Below are 21,781 nucleotides of genomic sequence, written 5' to 3'. Positions count from 1 at the left end.
TCACTGTATATAATAAATCACTGTATGCACCGAAGTCGGCTACCTGGGTCCGCCTCTTTCTCGTTCGCACACTGACTGGTGCGAACGGCTCCTAACAAATATTGTAAAAGCTGCTGTAATTACTTTAAATCTTTCAATTTCATGAGATGTTATATCCCATCTGGGAAGCTCTCTCTCTTTCTCTCTCTGTGGTGTAGCAAAATCAGATTACAGTTGCTGAGTGAATTTTGAAATAAAGTAAAAAAAGAGTCCCACTGTCAGTGATTAAAAACAATGATCATAATAGGATCAGAAATATGTATATGTTAGTAGTAACATCCATCTATTTTCCATACCACTTGTTCTGAAGCGGGTCGTTGGGGGGCTGAAGCAGCTGTCACTGGGCTGTGAGGTGACAGCACTAACTACCACACCTTAATGTCCATATTTTATATATAAATATTAGAAGGCATCATTACCTCATGAATTCTCAAAAATAAGGTCATGCTTTCTGGAAGACTCTCAGACACCGTGCTTACATGTTTAAATGCCACAAAATGGTGACAGTAAGCCATAATTGCAGGTTGTGGTCCAACCTAAATTCTAAGTTGTAGCTAGGTTGTGTATATTACAACTTCTGAGGGTGAGCAAGTGGCGCTACATGAGTGTCGGTGGACGACAAGGGTTAGCAATGTGGCTCAACATATGTTTAGGCACTTAACAACTCGTTGGACAAGTGGTTGACATAGCAGTGAAATGTGTCATATAAGTGCAGTGAAGGGCCTTGGGGTACATTTGAATACAGGCAGTCCTCCGCTAATACACCAACTAATACAGGTAGGAGTGAAATCACTGCTGTCCATTATGAGCAAAACTATCAACTAACGTGGTCTGGTAGAAATGACTCATTAGGATCCTTTAGTCAGGAGGTGAACCCCTTTACTGGACTGTATGTGTGAAAACTCAGTGATGTACCAGACGTCTTCCAAAAACATAAATCATTGGATTTCTTTTACCTTATGTTGATTGTCAGTGGCTGAGTTGGCCCATATAGTTTGGACTTCCTCTGGTCAGTGTGAATACTCGTATCCCTGGTCTCACATGTTTAACATTATAACTGATCAGTGGATTAAAGTGTTAAGGCAGAGGGGATCCTAGACAAAGTCTATCATCATTATGAATCAGCAGTTGTTGGGTGTTCTTCAAGAGACTCGTGTTCTAAAGGAAAAAAGGTTTTGTAGAGTTCCAGCACATATAGTGCAGGAGTCTTAGTGCACAACGTGGCCAGAACTCAGCAGAGGCTATGATCTTTCTTGAAATGTCCCGTACAATCAGACTCAGATTGGGTGCAGGACAGATACTGTATGTGTATTCGCTGGAAGCAGCAATGAGTTTGAAGTTCTGTAAAGCACAAAGTGAATCCGATGTGTTAAGATGAGTTTCAGGTAAAAGTTTGGCTGCAGAGGTTATCCAGATCAATGAGGAAGAAGGCTGAGCTGAGGAGATTCTAGGTCAGGAGTCATCAGCTACATTTACTGATGTGTGGCCAGATGTGGCCCCGAGCCACAAGCTGACCGTTCACCTTCTAGGCATTTAGAAAGCCTTTTTCATTTGATCTTTGCATGTTGGTTCCTATGTGACAAACTCAAAACATGTCCAGTAGGAAAGTAAGTTATTCAGAAAAAAGAAGGGTGCATTGTTTTAAAACAGTGTGAGTCTGTGCTGCCCATTACACACTGACTGCAATGTCCACTCAGTGTCTCACCCTTCTCACAGTGAGCCAGACCAGTGGCATGTGGAAATGTGCGCTTGTAGCCAGTGACTCATGGCTACCATTTACTTACAGTGGATGATTTCACCAAATGGGTAAAAAGACTGAGGGAAGGACTTACACATTCCATGTGACATTAAATATGAGCTGATTTAGTTTGAATTCATATTGTCAGCTGGCAGCCTTCACACATCGTGTCCTTTATCTTTACTTGTTTACAGAACATTGTGAAAGTTAGAAACGCTGCAACCAGAAGAGCAACAAATCCAAATGCTGGCATGGTAATTTACAGTCTGCTAGGTTTAAGGTTGTATCCATATAAATGACATCAAATACTAGCACTTTGGGCTTTTGGAACGATAACCCAGAATCAAAGCTACAGGGGTTTACCAAAAGAAAGACTATCCTGCAGAATACGCTTGTAATTGATGTGGTGTATAGACATGTTTGCTCAGGCTTGAGTACATCAGCCATGCCAGTGCCACACTAACAAATAGCCTGCCTCAGGTTTACACAGCTTGAGCTGTGCTGAGCATTATGTCAGTCTTTGGGCACAAACCAGAGCTCTAACACTCTAAGGAGTTTTGAGTTTGATTTAGTCTGTTAACTTGATTTAATGATTATGTTTTGGTATTGGCCAAGTGTATTGCACACACAAGAAATTCATCTCTGATACAGAACCAAGGCAGTGATCCGCTGTGCCAGCTCAAACACATGTACTGATGGTGACACTGTCCCTGCAAGGCGCTGACCAGGCCATCGGTGAACTTGGGGTTCAGTGTCTTGCTCAAGGACACTTCGACATGTGGTCCGAGGAGAACGGGAATATATGATATGAACTGGTGTTTAGGGAGATGAGCATTAAACCTGGGATGAGACTGGAAAGAAGGAAGCTTCTTTTTAGAAGGGGGGGGGGTGAAGATGAAGAAAACTACTGGCACAGTTGCAGATCAGAGTGGAAAGAACAGAGGGATTTAAGAGAAAGGAGGAGGGCGAGGACAGAGAGGAGTCAGGGTGGGGACGGGGAGGATAAGACCTGGAATCCATACTGAGAGAAAAACAGCAGTGAGAATGTGAAAGGCTTTGAAAAAAGTGGCTATGAGGGAAGCCCAGAAGGTTGTTTGGTGCATGTGATCTCAATGGACTGCTCTAACTCTAGCACAGGAAGTCATGTCAAACTGGAATTTCCCCTGGAAAAGCAGCAGCTCTGGTTGTTGTTGGTAATAACTACTGGGATTCAGGGTCAACAGATAAGACGAACATAAGATTAAAACACTGATTTTTTTTTTTATTATTTTGACAACTGCCTATTTGTACACACCAAAGTAAATAGTACACTACTTCCAGCATTGACAGGTCTTTGTGTTCAAAGTATGTTCACTTTGCAAAAAGTCTTTTCACAACAATCAAAATCAGCTGGTGACTTATGTGTTTAGAACTGAAGACAACTAAGCTTGTAGCCTTCTTCTGGTTGGAGTCTGCTTTTTGGAAAGACATTTCTGAGGCTCCCACAGCTGTTGATGACATGTTGAACAAAGTATGCAACCGCTGCTCACAGAAAGGAGGAGTTTCAGCAAGGAAACTGCAAAGGATCTGCCAAGAAACAGTCCACTGCTTGGCACTGGTGACACTGCAAGAATGATCCCAAGACTCTAGTAAAAACGGTTTGTCATTGCGATTTTGGTGTTTTGTCATAGTGTCCCAAGGCGGGAATATACCCCTCATATTCTCTCATTTGAAGAAAATAGGTCACTGGGGGGTGGGGGGTTAAATTTGGACTTGATTTTCTGCAAAACATGGAATTATATTAAATAATATGGCATTTGATTATTTGAGCGTCCTGTGTTAAACTCACAAACAAGTACCCCAAGCTCTACCTATAATGCTGTTCATAACATATATGGAAGTTACTTTTGAGAAAACACGTGTGCATCTAAATGACAAGTGTTAAAGTGATCAGTGAAGCATCAGTGCAGTTCAACCTGCTCCAAAACAACATCTAATGTAGTGCAACCCCAGACTGTAGGGGTTAGTAACTGTGAGTTTGTTATGAGATTTATTATAAGACTTTCTACTTGAATAATTTTAGGAAAGATAAAGGAAAACTTGCTTTTCTCCTACAACCCTTATTTTTAGTTTTAGACTTCTGTGTCATTGGTTATAATAATATTTTATTCATATTTCATGTAAAGCTCTCTATTCTGGGGGATTTACAGCCTGACTGATATTGGATTTTAGCGATATTAGTTTTTGAGAGGGTAGCAAAATCTGAAAAAGACAAATTTTTGTTCAGTAGGTCTCTGGTAAGGGTTTCTTTAATTCTGTTATTCAAGATCTGTGACCAAGATATGTAAAAAACAGCATTGATCAGTGTTCTCTCATGGGCTGGAAACTGTGTGTAATGGAGACACTTCTAAACAACCTCAGACAGGTCTTTGGTATTTCTACAAGTTCTAGTTCATAATCCGTCAATAAATATCTGACAAGGTAATTTTTCATCTACTTTACATGGCTTGGTCCGTCTCCAGTGAGTTTCACAGATGCAGCCTTTTCCATCGAAAACTCCACTCAGAAACTCACTGACCAAGCTAAACTACATGATAACAGTGCCCTTTGACTGTGTCAGTCTCCAGCATTTACAAACATGTGCACTGCTGTACAATGAAAAATAAGTGTGTGTCCCCTGGGGCTTCAGTCTGAGTGACGTCACCACAGGGAAGAGGCCCCGCAAGGCGACTCCCTTTCAGGCTCCTCACTGAGCTCGGTTATGTGGCCAGTATTAGCAACTGCTGGCTATTGCAGAGCCAGCAGAGCCACTGCGCTGTTTGGCTTTAAATAAGAATGAGTCTTGTACAACTAATGAGAATCTCAGGTGCTTGTACCTGTCACTGGAAACTGCCCAGGCTGTTATCCCATGTTTTGAGTTAAGCTTAGTAATGATAAATGACTCTGGGAAGTACTACAACACTTGATGGAGTTCACCTGGAAATAAGTCATGGTTTCCATTTCAGAGATGATACTGGACTATCACCAAATGTTCTGAGGGTTTCTGGCTTAACCATCTGCTCAGACACTGTTTCCTTTACAGATTCAGTTTCTGCTCCAGAGGCCTCGCCATAACATTGGATTCATGTTTGTTTCAGGGCTGTAGAGCCCATTTGTAAAATTGCATTTCTGTAAATCTTGTCACATAAATTTCAAACAAGGATGTTCAAGCAGGGTTTTGGATAGATCCTGATGCTTTTTCTGCAGTGAAAAACCTTGGCAGTGTGTTATGGCATTAAGCCCTGCATTAAAACCCTCAGATATTTACATAAAACTACTTGTAATATGGAGGTTTTAAGGTAAAAAATGTAAGCCCTGAAAGTACTTGAGGGATATAATTAAATGTACTTTAATACACTTAATTTACATTAAGGGGTGAGTGTATAGCTTAACAGATGACTGTGGTAGTTTTTTCATTTGTTTAACTGAGGACCATAGTGGCACTGATTGCTCAATGTGTTTTCAGTCTTTGAACTTTGTCCTGCTGTTTCAGTCTTTATTTGTCTCTGGACACAAGAATCAGTTAATTTGCACAAGAAAATGTAATTATAAATAAAGTCAAGCTTGTGACCTCACACTGTGCAGTCCAGTTGAAAAATGTATATATTTATGGAAACCATCTTCTGGTTGAGGGGCCGCACATATGATAGAGAGCATGTTGCCAACATGGCCGAGCAGCTGCATCATCTCACTGAGCTTTTTGAACAAAGTCGAAACAGAGACAAAAAGAACAAGGGGGGAAAGTCTTGAGACAAGGCAGTAAAAAAAAAATGAAAGGAGAGCAGCAAAGTGAAAAAGAACAGCATGTAGGCAGGGGAGGGAGATAGAGGATTAAAAGAAAGAATAGAAAGTAATAGAAGACAGAAAGGAAGGAAGACTGGGGATCTTGAGGCGTGTATGAGAAAACAGGCTGATGTGAAAGAGCCTCTGGCAGCCATTTGGTTCGAGCAGAGCATGCGGCATCCTTAAACTGACATCAGACAAAATGTGGAGGCAATAAATCTTTTGCCTTTGGGGTTGCTCCGCACCACTAATATAGGACGCCTCATAAAACAACTCCAAGTCAGTCCCCACCTTAAGAATGACAACGACTGAACGTGTGCTCCATCATCTGGCTTTTGCAAGCCAGCATGTAGATCGTGACAAATGCTGCAAAATGAAAAGCAGTGGTCATAAGCAGTCATAAGAAGAGAGCCACAAGACTGTACCAGGGAAATGGTTAACAAGATGTTATGTTAACACAGCCACTGTAATATTAACCATCTGCCGCTGTGTTCATGTGCTCTCTCATAATCACAGTGAGATGCAGAGACAGACATTTTGTGACAGCACCTCAGCCTACACTTGAAGAGGCAAACAGATGTGTCCAGTACTTAAAATGTACGGAGCATGGATTTCTATGCTCTAGCTCCCAGTTAAAGCATAAAACACATTTTCTAATTTATCCCAGTGAAGTTTAACGAAGCAGATAAATTCAGATTTGTCTCTGAAGTTTCCTATCACCACCTGAACTGAACATTGTTTGCAGTGCTTACAGGAAGGAGATGTGAGCTAGTCCAAGGCAGCATGTGTGTGTGTGTGTGTGTGTGTGTCCACAAAGCATCCCCACTACTCTGGATAATCCACAGAGCGCTCTGTCTGTATTCGGTAGAAACTAGGCCTAAAACTGTTTTAAAAAGTTGACATTGAAATGTGGAGATTATTAAGGGCAACAAGCACATAAACATTTGTGAAAATCTTCCAGTCTTACATTTGCCAAGGTCTTTAGCAGTAAAAATAAGATTCTATTCATCTTCATTGTATATGTGTGGTGGTAAACACTTTAGACAGATGTATCAGAGTGTTAGCAGCCCATCCTGATCTAATATAACAAATGAGATCACATCTTCTTTATCATTTTTGTGACTGAACCTTCAACATTTTGCACCATACTGGGCGGCGTCCAGCAATTTGATTACATTTATGGGCTTTTTTGCCTTTAACAAATTGTGACTATTACCACCTTGATGTCTACAGCCATCTACAGATGACTTACAAAAGTACTGTAATAGGTTCTGACACAGTATCCTTTATCTCTTTGTTTTCTAAAACCCCAAACTCTCTATGATAGAAATCCCCAGGCCTAGATTCTGTGTACAGATATGCATGTTGAAACAAAGCTAAGACATTTATCAAAGAGGACCAGAACTGCTTCCATCCATCACTGTGGCAGAAAGAGAACAGACTAACCAGGACAAAGCTTGCCCTGCACTGGCCAGTATGCTTGATTAAAATCTGTTAATCAGATGTTTCTTTTACATCCAAAGAATTTTATGGCCGGTTTCATCATCAGCCTTCACTGTACTTCTGTGTTTAATCAGGCAGCGAGAGCACAGCGTGCTCAGACTTCTCCTGTGTACACAGTCCACCGTTTATTCTTTCACATCTGGCTGTGTTGTCAGTTGATGTAGTGCACCATGCTACTCTGACCTCTTGTATATGTTAACGCTCAGCTCTGACACACTGGAATGTTTGACGTCAGCCTTTTTCTTTTGCTGCATTTTACATAGACCTGCCAAATGTAATATTGTTAAATCATACTGACTGAAAAACTTCACTGGAACTTTACAAATGTGTCAATAGCAATTTACTAATAACGGTAGATGTCTCATGCTGATTATGTACATGGACCGTGTAGCCTGCCTCCTCTCCTGTGTGTTTACTTGTGCTTTGAGTGTGGTTATATGATCAGAACTGATAATAACTGGTGGGTCAGTAGATTATTGTATATTACTGCAGGTACATGCAGTGCACTAGCTTTTGTCTATTAGATGAGTGAAGGTGCTGTGCATTTCATAAGGTCAGTTAGAAGAGTGGTGTAGCACATTGTTTGTATTTAGTAAAGTGTGTCAGTATGTTTTATTTAGCTTGATCATTTTGTAAAGTCGTGTCAGTATGTTTTATTTAGCTTGATCAATGTGCGATGGAGCGATCCTGAAGATATGAAAACCACATGTTAGAAAGTTGACAGGACCTGGTGTAAGATACATTTTCAAATCAAACAGACCCACCCAGTGAAGTCAAATAGCATTAACACTGACACACAGACATAACTTTATGTGCTTTCTATAGTGGGAGAATGTGCCAAATCACTTCATAGTGTTGTAATTTGAATCCTGTTTGTTAAGGCCTGTCTATTCATTCTCATTTTATCTGCTTAAATTTTGAATTGTTGTCATAGTGTAGCAGTAGAGGTCTGCTTCAGATTGTCAGGAGACCGTTAAGTGAACTTGACTATAATTGTACAAGGCTTAAGGGCTGGATTGTTAAGAAGGAGTCTGCATCAGTGTTTACATTCCAAGTTTGTTATGATAAAGCACTGTAAATGAAAGAGCACTGCCCTTTGCAGTCACATGCCTGCATCCTATCTGATGCAGAAAAGCAGAGACAACAAAACAAACATGAGGACAATGTGATCACTGAGGAACCTGCTGTATTTCAGATACCAAGTCACAGAGCTGAGAAGCAAACAAAAAGAGATGATCTGCATGATGACAACACATGCTTTACTGTGCATGTTCTTCACACAGGACAAGCCTGCCTGGTGTTGAACTTTGACCCTGACCTTGGTGAGGGCACTTCTAGTGGAAGCCATTCATTGTTTACTAGCCTGCACTTTAGTTCTAACAGCTTGTGTTTTCTAATTCTCTAATCTGTATTAATTTTAGAACGTGCCATCTGTTGTACAAGGTGTGTAGTTCATCACTCACATATTGTACATGTTCCATGTGGTGTGAGGACAGAGAGCCAGACTGGTACAACAGTAAGGGCTTAAGGTCTTTCATGTTATTGCTGTCACAATATTCCATGACGATGCCAGCGAGAGGTGTATGAGAATATGTTGCTACACACTTAATCCATCTTTTAAATGCTTGGCCATGTTCCCTCTATCACTGTTAACTGATTAAAACAATTCAGTTATGGTGTTCATATTGGAACAGGCTACTGGAGGGATCCTGGGAGTTTTCCCATCTAGTCTACATGTGCTTTGTTGACCTGGAGAAGGCCTATGACATGGTCGTAGAATCCTGTTGGGGGTACTTCAGGAGTATGGGGTACCGGGGTCAGTTCTTTGTATAACCGGAGTGAGAGTTGAGTCTGCATACAGTCCCTTGTAACGGATCCTGTTTATGGTTTACATGGACAGAATCTCAAGGCACAGCCAGGAGAAGGGGAGTCCAGGTATCGGGAATCTAGAATCGCTGATGATGTGGTTTTGTTGGCTTCATTAGATCGTGACCTGCAACTGAGTGTGAAGTGGCGGGGATGTCATTTAGCACCTGAGGTCATGCTGCTCTGCCGGAAAAGAGTGGACTGCTCTCTCTGGGTTGGGAGTAAGTTAGTGCTCCATGGGAAGTATCTGGGGGTCTTGTTCACAAGTGAGGGTAAAACTGAGCCTGAGATTGACAGGAAGATAGGGGCAGCATCAGCAGTAATGTGGATGTTATACCAGACTGTGGTGGTGAAGCAGGAGCTGAGCCAAAAGGCAAATCTCTGAGTTTACCAGTCAGTCTAGGCTCCAACCCTCATCTATGGTCACAAGCTCTGAGTAGTGACTAAAAGAATAAGACTGTTAATACAAGTAGCCGAAACAAGTTTCCTTTGAAGGGTGGTCGAGCATAGCCTTAGAGATAGGATGGGGAGTTTAGACATCGGAGTAGAATTGCTGCTCTCACAGATCAAAAATAGTCATTTGAGGTGGCTTGGGCTTCTTATCAGGATGCCTCCAGGGCGCCTCCCTTTGGAGGTCTTCTGGGCATGCTAACTGGTAGGAGACCCTGGGATAGACCCAGAACACGCTGGAGAGACTATATATCTGATCTGGCCTGGGAACACCTTGGAATCTTGCCAGAGGAGCTGGAAAACAGTGCCAGGGAGTAGGATGTTTGGAATACCTTACTAAACCTTTGGAATACCTTACTAAACCTTCTCCCACATCGGCCTGATCACAGATAAGTGGAAGAAAATTGCTTGGTGGATGAATGTGCATATTGGCCTTTAAAATTCTGGTTTGCTCATCAGTTACCAGTAATTTTACTGCTGCAACACAAACAGTGAATGGATCAAATACAAGGCAGCATAAAGGAAGGAGTCAGTCAGCAAAACAGATAAGAACGGAGGATGGGGGATCTGTAATTTAGCAGGACCACAGTTCTCCCTGGGTGGAATGTGGGATGGAAACAGCTCGTAACTGTGGCTGCCACTTTAAAGGAGGACCCATTGGAGCCGGGGCCTGTTGATGGAAAAGCCTAGACATGTAATCAGCAAGCTACTTATTCATTTCAACTTTCCTGGCCTGAGCGTCTTACCCCTCCCTCAAGATAGTGAGCTTTGTTTGTGAAAGCCAACTTGAAGAGCATGTTCGAACTAGAGCCTTCTTTCACATTTCAAGGCCTGTCAGCATAATAAAGCAAGTCCTCTGTGCTGCAGAATACTAAACAGTCAGGAGGTTTTTTGGCGTTAAAATTCCAGTGTCAGTCATAAAAAACAGATAGATGATGCTTTGAAGAAAAAGACTGATGTGAAGCAAAAGGGTCTTGTGTTTGACCTACTTCAGCTCAGGTTCTGGGCTAATATGGCACATGGCTATGGAACGGCTGCCTTTATGAACTACTTTACCAGTGGACACAGGTTGAGCTAAAGGTCCTTCACAGAGGGAAGATTCATGTCTGCCTGTGACACCGAGGGCTTCAGAGCAGGAAGCAGCAGCAGCTGTAGAGCCACCCCTCAGCAGCTGTAACTCATCAGCATCTGGACTAGGAATCAGGCTGTAGTCCTCCTGGTATTAAACACATCAAGTTACTCTCACTGCACTGAAGACCTTTTTCAGAACAAGAATGAAAACAAAGTTTGCATGTGGTATCTTCCATAAAATTACCATCCAACGAGCATTATCTTTGTGAAAATGAGATGACAGTGTGGCCGCTGGTTTTGAGCCTGCACTTGGACTCTCTCTCTCTCTCTCCCTCTCTCTCTTTGTGCTGAAGGAAATGAGAGATCCAGTTTAAAATGACTCACTGTTTCCATAAGGTCACTTTCTAACCCCTCAACGTCTGGCTGCAATAGTTTCTCCACAAACACAGTGTCATTATTAGTGTTCCCACATTAGCTGAGGAAAATCCATAAACTCTCTACTTTTTTGTCTCCTCACATCTGCCAGCTACATCACATTTGTGGCAGAGCTCAGTGTTGAGCTCTTAATGCAAACTGTGACTCCAGAGATGGGTTCTTTATCTGGCTGATGTCTGGGGAGCTGTACAAAGAGAAGGTAGAGAGTAGAGACATGAGTCATGTTGAAGAGCTCCAGACTCCGTGTTTTAAACCAGGAGAGGAAGCTGTCTGCCCTCTGAACAGACTGGTGGAAAATCCAGATCAAGCAGCCGCAGTCAGACATGAGCATGCTTTTTCACCATTGTCCCAGTTAGACTGTGCTTTTATGGCATATATGGAAAAGTGTGGAGCCTGCAATGAATTAGCTGAGAGGAGGGGAAAAAGTGAACGTCCTTCTCCGCCTTCTCCTGCTTCTTCAGGCTTGCGGTGAAGTACTACCCTGAAAACCACACTCTTCTTCCAGTAAGAGAAGTTTGAAATCTCTAAAAGTCCAACAGGAAAAATGACTCTCCAGCTCTGTGGTCAACAGCTCGGCCAGAATTCCCTGGTGCAATGGTTTTATGTCTCAGCAATGAAATACACGAAAGTTACACACTGTTTGTCCCCTGTCAAGATAATACTTACCTAAATGCGATTCCAACAAAACACAGTCCAGTTTGTTTGAGGATAAAGAAACAATAAAAGACTAACAAGAATTTAAATCCTGTCAGTCAAGCACTTATGGTATTTCTAGAGAACAGCTAAGCTTGTTTCTGTGAAACAAAATACTAGCTCATTATAGTTGAAAAATAAAAGTTTTCTTTACAAAAATTAGGATTTGTGGGTAAAGCGATTCCAAGCATCCTCACAAATGAAGTGAATTGCACCCTTGTGTTCCAGGCCACAGCTCAGACAGTGAGACATTACTGGCCGTTAAAAGGCAGGAAATTTCATTGCCAAACTGTGCTGTGTTTTTAGTCTCGTCGAATACTTTGCAGCTGACGGAGCAAGGATGGCTGAGAAAGTAAAACTTCATGTTGTATTTGCTCTAATCTATCCACAGGTAAAAGGCAGCACAGCTGGATGGAAGAAGTGCGGCGATAAGAGACTGTATGAAAGGCTGATGGCTGACCTAGGCCACATGGTTGTAACAGCTGAGCTATAAGATTCAATATAGTCTTTAAATATTCACTTTGCTAAGATGGACAGTTGTAAAAGAGTGCGTCTCGCAAAGGTATATCATGTTAATTAAATTAACACTTGCTGACATATGATGACATTCATAATCTTAGCAATGTTGTTATATGTATATTTTACCAAAACAGGAAAGAAAATTAATTAAAAAAAAAAGCCATGCTATGCATGGAAAGTAGATTCTGTATTCTTATCTACCCGTGCGTCTGCCATGTCATTGTGCATGGATACCCATACTTGTGAGATTAGATGTAATGATCTTAGCAGTGTCTGATTATGTGGTGCATTGTGCAGCATCCAGGCCTTGTGTTTCCCTTAACATGAGACATTTCAGAGGTCCCAGTGATGTCTTGTTAAGGCAAGTTTAGATGTAATTCATCACCCACATGCTCAGTCTGTCTGTATATGAACTTTGCTTGATCTTGTACCAACATGTGTCCTACCTGCTGTATCGTATTTTACAAAGGGGCCCTTCACTTCCTCACTGTGTATTAGCCCTATAGATAAACCTGAAATGAACTGCCTGAGTGGCCGATATCTTATTGTATTTTCTGCAGGAACATCACCATCACCATCTCAGTCCATTAGCTGTGTGACTCGGTAATATCTTATTGTATTTTATTGCAGGAACATCACCATCACCGTCTCAGTCCATTAGCTGTGTGACTCGGTGCGGTGTCGGGTGTAAAATACCTTTGATTTATACAAAATGATGTGTACACATGTTGTACTGTACACATGCTGTAGGTGGGATTTGAACAGCCAGATGTACAGTACAGTAGACATCAGTAAAGACCATGTGTCTAGTTCTGCCTCTGCTTGTGTGTTCCTGTATATTTGTCCTGTACAACTATTTTTGGCAATGTGTTTAAAGACAATGAGAGTCACTAGAAAGCTGAATCAAATTTCATAATGGATGTGCATGTGTGTGTTAACTTAAAGTACATGGCCAACAAAGGATTCTGAACAGTGGTGGGAAGTAACTAAGTACATTTACTCAAGTACTGTACTTAAGTACAAGTTTGAGGTATCGATACTTTACTTGAGTATTTCATTTTTTGCTACTTTATACTTTGACTTCAATACATTTTAGAACCAAATATTGTATTTTTTTACTCCGTAACATTTATATTATATTTAGTTACTAGTTACTAAGTAACACAAAATACCCAGCAGTAGTCGACACATTGCAGCACTAATGTGATGAACACTGCAATGTGTTGACAGTTATAATCCAATAATATGATATATGTTAATATAAAATGTGCTCTTCTGAATAATCAGTACTTTTTACTTTTGGTACTTTGATGCCAGTACTTTTATACTTTTCCTCAAATAACATTTTGATTGCAGAACATTTACTTGTACAGTAACAAATTATTTTTACACTGTGGAAAAGGAAGTGAGTACTTCTTCCATCACTGAATCTGAGTCTGATCATTAGTTTTTACATTTTACTGTTTTTTTTTTTGGCATTTCTTTGTTTGTTTACAGGCATTCGGGACAAAATATAGGTGACTAGGTGAATTCACTGCTTTTCTATGACCAACAACTTAGCCAACACTTAGAAGTGCTGTCAGCCTCGTCCACGTTGCTCTCACATAAAGTGAAAGCAACTCAATAGTTATGTGTAGCTACTTGGTCCCAGGCTTGTCTAACATAAACATAAATCTGGAACTGAGCCCTGTTAAAACATGATGTCTTGATGTAGAAGGCCTCAGTAAAAGCAGGCTCTTACCTGATTTACTCTGTTCTTTTCCTTGGAGGATTTCCACAAGAAGGAATGAAGTGTGTTTTCTCCTAGTCCCTAATAAGATAAGATAAGATGAATCATTATGAGTATCACAAAGGGGAAATTCACAAGGCTACAGCAGCAAGAGGATAGAAAGAAGGCAATCAGTGGTAATGTAACGTCTCTTGACATAACACAGAATTCCAAGTTTTCATCAGTACTTATAGCTCACCTATGTAACTTCCTATCTTCTGGAGTTGGCTAAAGTAATTTACCTGCATTGTGAAGTTCGGAGCTGCCACCTGCTGTTTATATCAGGAACAGGTAAAGGCTGCAGACAGATGTGGGCTCATCCCTGCTTATACCAGACACACCCTGCAGCAGACAGGGACCCTCCCTCTATACGTGCAACTGATTTCCTGATCATATATTCTACAAAGAAAAAAAAACAAAGATGAATTTTGATATTTTCAGTTTTTGTAAATAGATTCAACTGTCGCTAACTTTCTTCAAGTACCAGGGGTCACGTTATTCTCCTTTCAGTCATTTATGAAGTACAGATCAAAACGTGGTCAACCTTGAAACAAAAGTGGTTGGAGAGACATCTTGAAGAAACTGGAGTTTGGCTGCAGGTTTTCTTCTCTGAACACGACTCAAGTGTTTGAGATGCTGCCACTGGAGGAAACAATGTCATGCTGGAGACTTCACTGTATCAAAGTGCTGCGTTTTCCAGACCTGTGTTCTCTGACAGTTTGTGCAGAATAGTGGAAGTCAGTGTTTCATATTACACCACAAAGTGTACGGCAGACATGTTTACATAAAGTATACAGTACATTGTTGTTGTTTGTTTGTTTGTTTGGCAGTATACTGTGTACAGTACAGCTCCACATTTTGTTTTCCTTTAGGTTTTTAGATTCTATTTTTTAAATAAATTTTCCCTATAAATGAGAGTGCTAGTTAAGATCATAGCTTTAACATTTAAAAACATATCATGAATACTTTTGCTGCTATAAATTTTTGCAGCTATCAAACAGAGTATATAGTCACTCAGAACCGGATCCCCTGAGGCGGCCGCTCCAAGGAGGAATAAAGTGTTTTCATTTCCAATGGCATGATGGAGAGATGGTGGCCCACTAGTCAGCTCTTCCATCTCACAGAAGCCTTCTGTGCTTGTGTTGTGACCCTAAACAGAAAACAGGGTGAACAGAAGATGAATAAATGATTGTTACTTTGTTTGCCTAGGTAAAAGATTCAAAATGTGATTTGACATTGTAACAGGTTAAAAGTTTCAATATGTTGCCACATGATTGTTTTCTGTCAACCCCCTAAAGGCCGAGTATGACATTTAGCAAAGTTACATTTTGACCTGTTTGTTTTCATTCACTGGAAATTGGTTTCCATGTCAAAAAGATCATAATTAGGACTGTCTGCCTGGCAAACCTTTTGTGGACAAAATGTCTGGATAAAAATGTGATGCCTTTGTTGCCTTTGCTTTCAGTTTAATTGACACAAAGCTGATTAAAGTATCCTCCACCTCTGTGTGTTCCAGACGATGCCAAAAGCTGCAAAGCAGATGGCCAGGTGTACACGAACCAGGACATCTGGAAGCCGCAGCCATGCCGGATCTGTGTTTGTGACAACGGTCAAGTCCTGTGCGATGAAATCCAGTGCGAGGAGCTGAATAACTGTGAGAAAATGTACGTACCTGAAGGCGAGTGCTGCCCTGTGTGTCAGACGGACCCACCCAACGGTGGAGGGACGGGCACGTTTGGTGAGTGGACAGTTACTCTCTGTGGTCATTTGACAGGTTTAGAAGTGAAAAACTGTAAGAAACTAACTTTTAATGTATGATGTTCTATTGTCGGTGAAGCGTGCACCGATTTGCTCACAGGGTCTCACACGCACATGTAAAAATGTAAACTTTAAAATCCTCAAATGAGGACAAGCAATACATTCCACAGGAAGATCATTAAAACAAGTCAAAGAACCTACCAAGGCATTTGAATCAATAGCAGCAATAATATTAATGAAGGATGTTTTGCTTTTGATAGGTTGTCAGTGAACGGATCAATTTGTCTGAAACAATGAAGAAATCACTGCCATTATTAATCATGCTGAGAATGTTAAGTGACCAGCTGGCCTTTGTTTACACTGACTGACTTGCATAATGGCGACAAATGAATCTCTCTGGGAGCTCTCACATGCTGGAGAGGTCACTCCAGCATGTGCCCAGCATCCTCATCCATGCCGCTGATTATTTAAAGAGGAGTTTTGTTACATTTCTCTGTGTAAATAGTATGATGAACAAGCAATGTGATCATGTGTGCTTTTTCCTCAATGCAGACGGGACCAGGATCTATAAGGTAGGTCACAGTTTTATGGTGTTTCTGCTTTATCATTTGTTTGGTGTTGTTTTGACCATCATGTAATATAGGTTTGAAAGATCCTGTGATTTGTCTGTTTATTCAGGGTCAGAAGGGTGAACCCGGGGATGTCCCACTTGTGAGTGTCTGCTAAATAAAAATCTTTTAGGCCAAAAAAGGGTCACTGTAAAGCCAGAATCTAACCGCTGTGTTTGATGACTTCCCTGCAGGTGACTGGTATTAGAGGCCGCCCTGGACCTATGGTGAGAAACTTGGTTGTTTAAGGAGTCAGGGTAATGATTTCTTGATTTCTTGGAAGCTTCTGTAGATGTTTCCCAGTTTTGTGTGAATGTTCAACGACCTGGTTTGACACTAGATGGCATGAGAGGACAGTTACCTCCTGCGTAACTTCGCCTTAAAAGGACGTCTGCTCAACTTTAAGCATCGCTGTGACAAACATTATAATGAAATACATCACATCATTGTGATGTAATTGTAATATCATCACTTGGTTCATCAGTTGGTTCTTTTTGTTTACTACACCAGGGACCTCCCGGCTCACCAGGAGGAAGAGGACCATATGGAAACAAAGGAAGGCCTGTATGTCTCATCCACATGTCTCCACAGGACAAACACTAGACTTAAGTTAAAGTTAAAATGTTAGATAGTAGATTATACAGAAACGTCCACACTTTGTACAAGTAGGGTGCTCAAATGTTAGAAGGCATATGGCTGTACACAGTATAATAAAGCAGCATAGTTATTTTATGTGTTACAATAGACATTAACTAGAGATCAACATTTTAGAGTCTAAAGTTTAATTACCTCAAGTATAGTACACTCATGTTTGTGTATCTTATAGATTTTAACACTGTTGTTGTGTATGGAGTCTGTTAGGCTTTAGTCTATTATAATAATATCTGTTTTACCTCTATTATTAATGAAATGGTTAAACATAGCATTGTGTCTATAGTGTATAAGCCACGTGAAGCTCCCTTCACATTTCACATGACATCTGACCTGCCCCTGATTACAGGGGTCATGAGAATCACCCTGTTACTCCTCACACTGTCACGACAGTCAACCTAAAATTATACTCCGGTATACAGGGATATTTTTCACTTTAAGGGCTAGAGACCAACAGTCCCAATGTAATGTAATGTGGAAAGATGATGTAGAATGTACTTACCAAGCAAAATGCAGCAGGTTGATGAATGAACGTGCCCCTCTTGGTGGAGCTGCAGTCCAGTTGATGGCAGCACTCTGAGGGTGATTTATCAGTACATTTAGTACATAACCAGTGGTTTGTCTCACAGCGTGTGGTTCACTGAAAAAACCTACAGTAAGCAAATCAAAACAAAAACTGAAATTAAGTATCATTTATAGAAAACTGGAATGAGAGGCTCCACTATGCATCTTGACCAAAGCAAAGTATCCTAGAAAAAGGGATACGGCATATTTTAAGTTAGCAAAGTTAGAATTCAAATAAAATGCTGCCACATAGCCACAAACCATTATTCAGTGTCAGGCCAGGCATAGTAACAAACTGCTTTTTAAACAAGTGCATCAGCATCTCTCTCTCTCTCTCTCTCTCTTTGTCTGTACTTTATAGGGACCACGGGGCTCTCCGGGTTATGATGGAGAGCCAGGGGTGCCAGGCCAGCCTGGTGAGCCAGGACCTCCAGGACATCCGACGCACCCAGGAGTGAGTTGTGCATGCTGTAAAGGCACATATGTGCAGATAGTGTAGATGCATGCGCTGGCCTAAACAACAAGAGCAGACACAAGGTAAATGTGGTCAGAGGACGTGGAGAATTGTTGCACACACCTTAGACACAAATTTACACCGGTGTAGTTTTTAATTGGATAACGGCCCCTGCCCTTGATGGGCTTTCCATTTGTCTCGTCATCCTTCTTTATATGCACATAGTGTGTAAACTAACACATAGTGATGAACCACATAAAATCCTGATTAAGGCTGTCTGCTTCACCTGCAGGGTCTGGGATCCCAGATAGCTGGAGTTGATGGGAAAACAGGACCCCAAGGCATGTTAACTGGCTCAAGGGTAAGAAGAAACTTTAATTTGTCAATGTTTCTTACACTGCTTGTCCACAAACCAGACTAAAGGGCTCTTTATCTTTTATTTAAAATGTGGTTTCAGTTATCTATTTTTCTGCTTGTAGCTTTGGAAGGGAACAGTGACAGGTTGTCGGAGGTGCAGCGTTCTAAACATGTGCACTGAATGCTCAGTCTTAGTTAATGCATCTTTAGCGTAGGCTCGAAGGATAAAAGGTGTATGTTGTACAGACTGTAACGCACTATGAATCTCAACACAAACTATTAGCAAATCACTTTCTACCTAGGGTCTGTTATTTCATTTAAAATGTCTTCAGCTTGTGTTGTGTCTGATTGCCGGCACATTTCTTCTTTTTCTAAACATAATGATTTAGACTTAAAAGAGTACAATTTAGTTTTGCACTTTTATAAAGTCGGGGCATTTGAGATCTGTTCAAGAAAGGTTCAAATCAATGCAGCAAATGCTCTCACACCTCAGCACAACACATCTCCTTTAAACATGAATATTAAGTAGTATTGTTTGCTGTTTTTCCAGAAGTAGTTTCTGACAATAACACCACTGGACCTTTGAATCTGCTAACCATCACACAAACACATCCACTCAGTAGACTTGTTGGATCAAACGTGAAAAACCATTGTTGTTCAGTTGCTATAGGAGGAGACTGGGCATCACGGTGATTATACGAGCATTTTCAGCATTAATACATAACATGCTGTGACGATTATTTACCTTTTGAAACTGCAAATGAGAAATTACCTGCATTAATCTCAGTGTATGTAATGACAGAACTGGCAGGTTTTTGAAAGTGAACAATTATTTTTGATTAAATGCTGAGCTCCAGAAAGAATACAGACCATTAGGTTTTTAGTTTTAGAACTTGTCAGCGATTGGCTTCAGATTAGAATTTATTTACTCTTGTTTTAATTAAAAGGTACATTATACATTTTAATTATACACGACCGAACCACGATGGCAGACTTTTAAAATGAAGCCATGCTTCTAACTGCATTAGCATGCAGCAGTGAGCATAAAGACAAGAGGTGGCTACTTTTTTGATAATTCTTTTTAAAGTTGGACACATTTTGATAAGTTTTGAGATGTTTGACAGTCAGTGAGATTTTCACAGGTTCTGCCAGCAAAGCAACAACACATATGCTTGAATAGAACACTGTGGTGTGTGTGAAAGCTGGTCGCTGGGAAGTGGATGAGTAACTAAAGAACTCTTTTCTGTGCTTTGACAAACATGTCCATGGGTTCATGAAGTTTCTCATTTAAAAAAATAATCCACCAAACAAATACTCCTCCTGAATTTCTCAGAGACTGTCAGTTCACTCCATCCTTGTATTGTTTCCACGATGTTTCATTATTTATGCCCTTTATGCAGATTAGGTCGAGTTCTGCTCATCATTTGATTTTGCATCATGTTTTCTTTTAGGGAGAGGCTGGAGCACGAGGACCTCCTGGGCCCGTCGGCTCGCCTGTGAGTCTACAACGTCCTCAACAAGCGCAATAAACACTAATAATATTTCAGTGGCATTTTGTTGTTTTGATTTGGTCCGTCTTTATAGTTTACATGCTCTATTATTTCCCTGCCACCTCTAAGGGCCAAGCTGGACCACAAGGACCTCCTGGAGAAGTTGGTGACCCAGGACATTTGGTAAATGTCTTCAATACAATTCAATACAGTATATATATAGAAGGATAGATAACTATAGTTATAGATATATAGATATTTTATATTGCTGTGAGGAGTTTCAGAAAGTGGATGTTTACAATCTACCTGCATGTTCCAGGGTCCATCTGGCCAAAGAGGACCTGAGGGCCCTCCAGGGAAGCCAGGTGAAGATGTAAGTCAGCTCTGGCCTGTTTGTCTGTCACAAACATTAGGGTGAAACTATTCACACTCTCTCTTACTTTGTACAAACTGCAGAAGTCAAGTGCTACTGAGTAATTCTTTATATTCACCTAAGTGTGTCCAGCCTAGAGTAGTTGAGTGTAAATTTCTAAATCATTCATTAGTATTTCCCGCAGTTTGACAGACCTGACTGCATTCATTACATTTTGAAGTGGAAGATCCTGAAGCTGCTTGACAACTGGAGTACATGATGACTTATAGCTGAGTTTGTCGTTATAATTGCGTCTCATCAGTGACACGCAAACGTTTCCAGCAAGACTGAGTCTAATTTATATTCAAATACATTATGTAAGACAAAATAAAAGACCATGGTTGGGGACAGTGTCATAAAATTGGCATAATAAAAGGATTTAGTTTCTACAAGAAGTCAGCCTTAATTGTACATGTTTCTAAACATCGTGAGAGCAAATCAAAGGGAACAAAATGTGGAAAACGATGAACAACAACAAACCATCTGTATCCATGTGTAAGTCAGTTCAGATACAAGAAGTCAAAAGCTTAATACAGAAAGAAGAAGAGAGAAGAGTTTTGATGTGTGACATATTTCACTTCCACTGCCGATGAAGTTTGAAATGTGTAAATGTCATATTCTCTCACAGGGAGAACCAGGCAAATCAGGAAATTCTGGAGAAGTTGGCTTCCCTGGATCACCAGTGAGCTTCTCCCCAATATGCTTCTATCACTGCAAATATTATAGCCCAACCTAGAATTCATAACTTCTACTGTTGATTTTAATCAGTCCTCAGTCAGTATAACTGACTGTGCTGTTTTATGTTTCAGGGGGCTAGAGGATTTCCAGGTACACCCGGGCCTCCTGGACTGAAGGGTCACAGAGTGAGTATGAATTGTCTTAATCATTCAGGAACATGTTACTAAATTATCTTTAAAAAGCATCATTTAACATGCCTTTGTTTCCCCTGACTGGACTGTTGCACCACAATGATTTTTGGAAGCCTTCAGATAAACATTTTTAAAAAAGTACTTTCATTCCTTCTTTTACTTCTGTTCTGTTACTTATTTTCCAAACCCTTACTAAAGAACACGTAGCAGTGCACTCATCTCAGCTGTTACCGGCCTGTCCTCTGTTCCTGTTAACAGGGCCACGGTGGACCACTTGGTCAAAAAGGAGAAAATGGAGCTGTTGGATCCAAGGTATAAATGAAGTAAAAATCAAACATGTTGTGTTTGTTTGTTTACTTGTTTTCAGTCTCTTGGTTTATTGACTTTATCTGCCTGTTATCTTATTACAATGAAACAAGTTAATGTTCTGTGGTTTTCTAGGGCGCCCTAGGGCCTCCTGGTCCAATGGGAGCACCTGGACCCATGGTAAGTTACATTTTTAAAACTGAAGTTTCTAATGCTTTCTTTGTCAATGCATCCACAGGAGCTAGTGAATGCTTAAAGACGTCTGACACACACAAGCTACCTGGTGCAGCTCATATTATACAGCTGATTATGCTTCTGAATGTATGTGGGCTACAGTTCTACTTTTTGCATCTGCTCTTATCTATAATGAGGTGGAGCTGTATCCAGTGACCTGCAAATAAACCTCTGAACTTAGCCGAACTTTAAACT

The 21,781-nt window shown here is 40.8% G+C and overlaps 1 protein-coding gene across 1 annotated transcript in view; it reads left to right on the top strand.

Annotated features, from left to right (window-relative positions):
• col5a2a (collagen, type V, alpha 2a) overlaps window positions 1–21,781 on the top strand; it is a 41,841-nt gene that overhangs the window by 5,830 nt on the left and 14,230 nt on the right. Inside the window, exons 2-15 of the mRNA XM_020621601.1 lie at window positions 15,400–15,621; window positions 16,194–16,213; window positions 16,320–16,352; window positions 16,444–16,476; window positions 16,760–16,813; window positions 17,826–17,918; window positions 18,211–18,279; window positions 19,727–19,771; window positions 19,895–19,948; window positions 20,085–20,138; window positions 20,806–20,859; window positions 20,987–21,040; window positions 21,305–21,358; window positions 21,488–21,532. Coding sequence (XP_020477257.1) covers window positions 15,400–15,621; window positions 16,194–16,213; window positions 16,320–16,352; window positions 16,444–16,476; window positions 16,760–16,813; window positions 17,826–17,918; window positions 18,211–18,279; window positions 19,727–19,771; window positions 19,895–19,948; window positions 20,085–20,138; window positions 20,806–20,859; window positions 20,987–21,040; window positions 21,305–21,358; window positions 21,488–21,532 — 884 coding nt within the window. The remainder of the gene's footprint in view (window positions 1–15,399; window positions 15,622–16,193; window positions 16,214–16,319; window positions 16,353–16,443; window positions 16,477–16,759; window positions 16,814–17,825; window positions 17,919–18,210; window positions 18,280–19,726; window positions 19,772–19,894; window positions 19,949–20,084; window positions 20,139–20,805; window positions 20,860–20,986; window positions 21,041–21,304; window positions 21,359–21,487; window positions 21,533–21,781) is intronic.

This window comes from Monopterus albus, unplaced genomic scaffold, assembly GCF_001952655.1.
Source record: "Monopterus albus unplaced genomic scaffold, M_albus_1.0 scaffold263.1, whole genome shotgun sequence".
Taxonomy (NCBI): Eukaryota; Metazoa; Chordata; class Actinopteri; order Synbranchiformes; family Synbranchidae; genus Monopterus; species Monopterus albus.
This window is presented reverse-complemented; position numbering and strand designations above follow the sequence as displayed.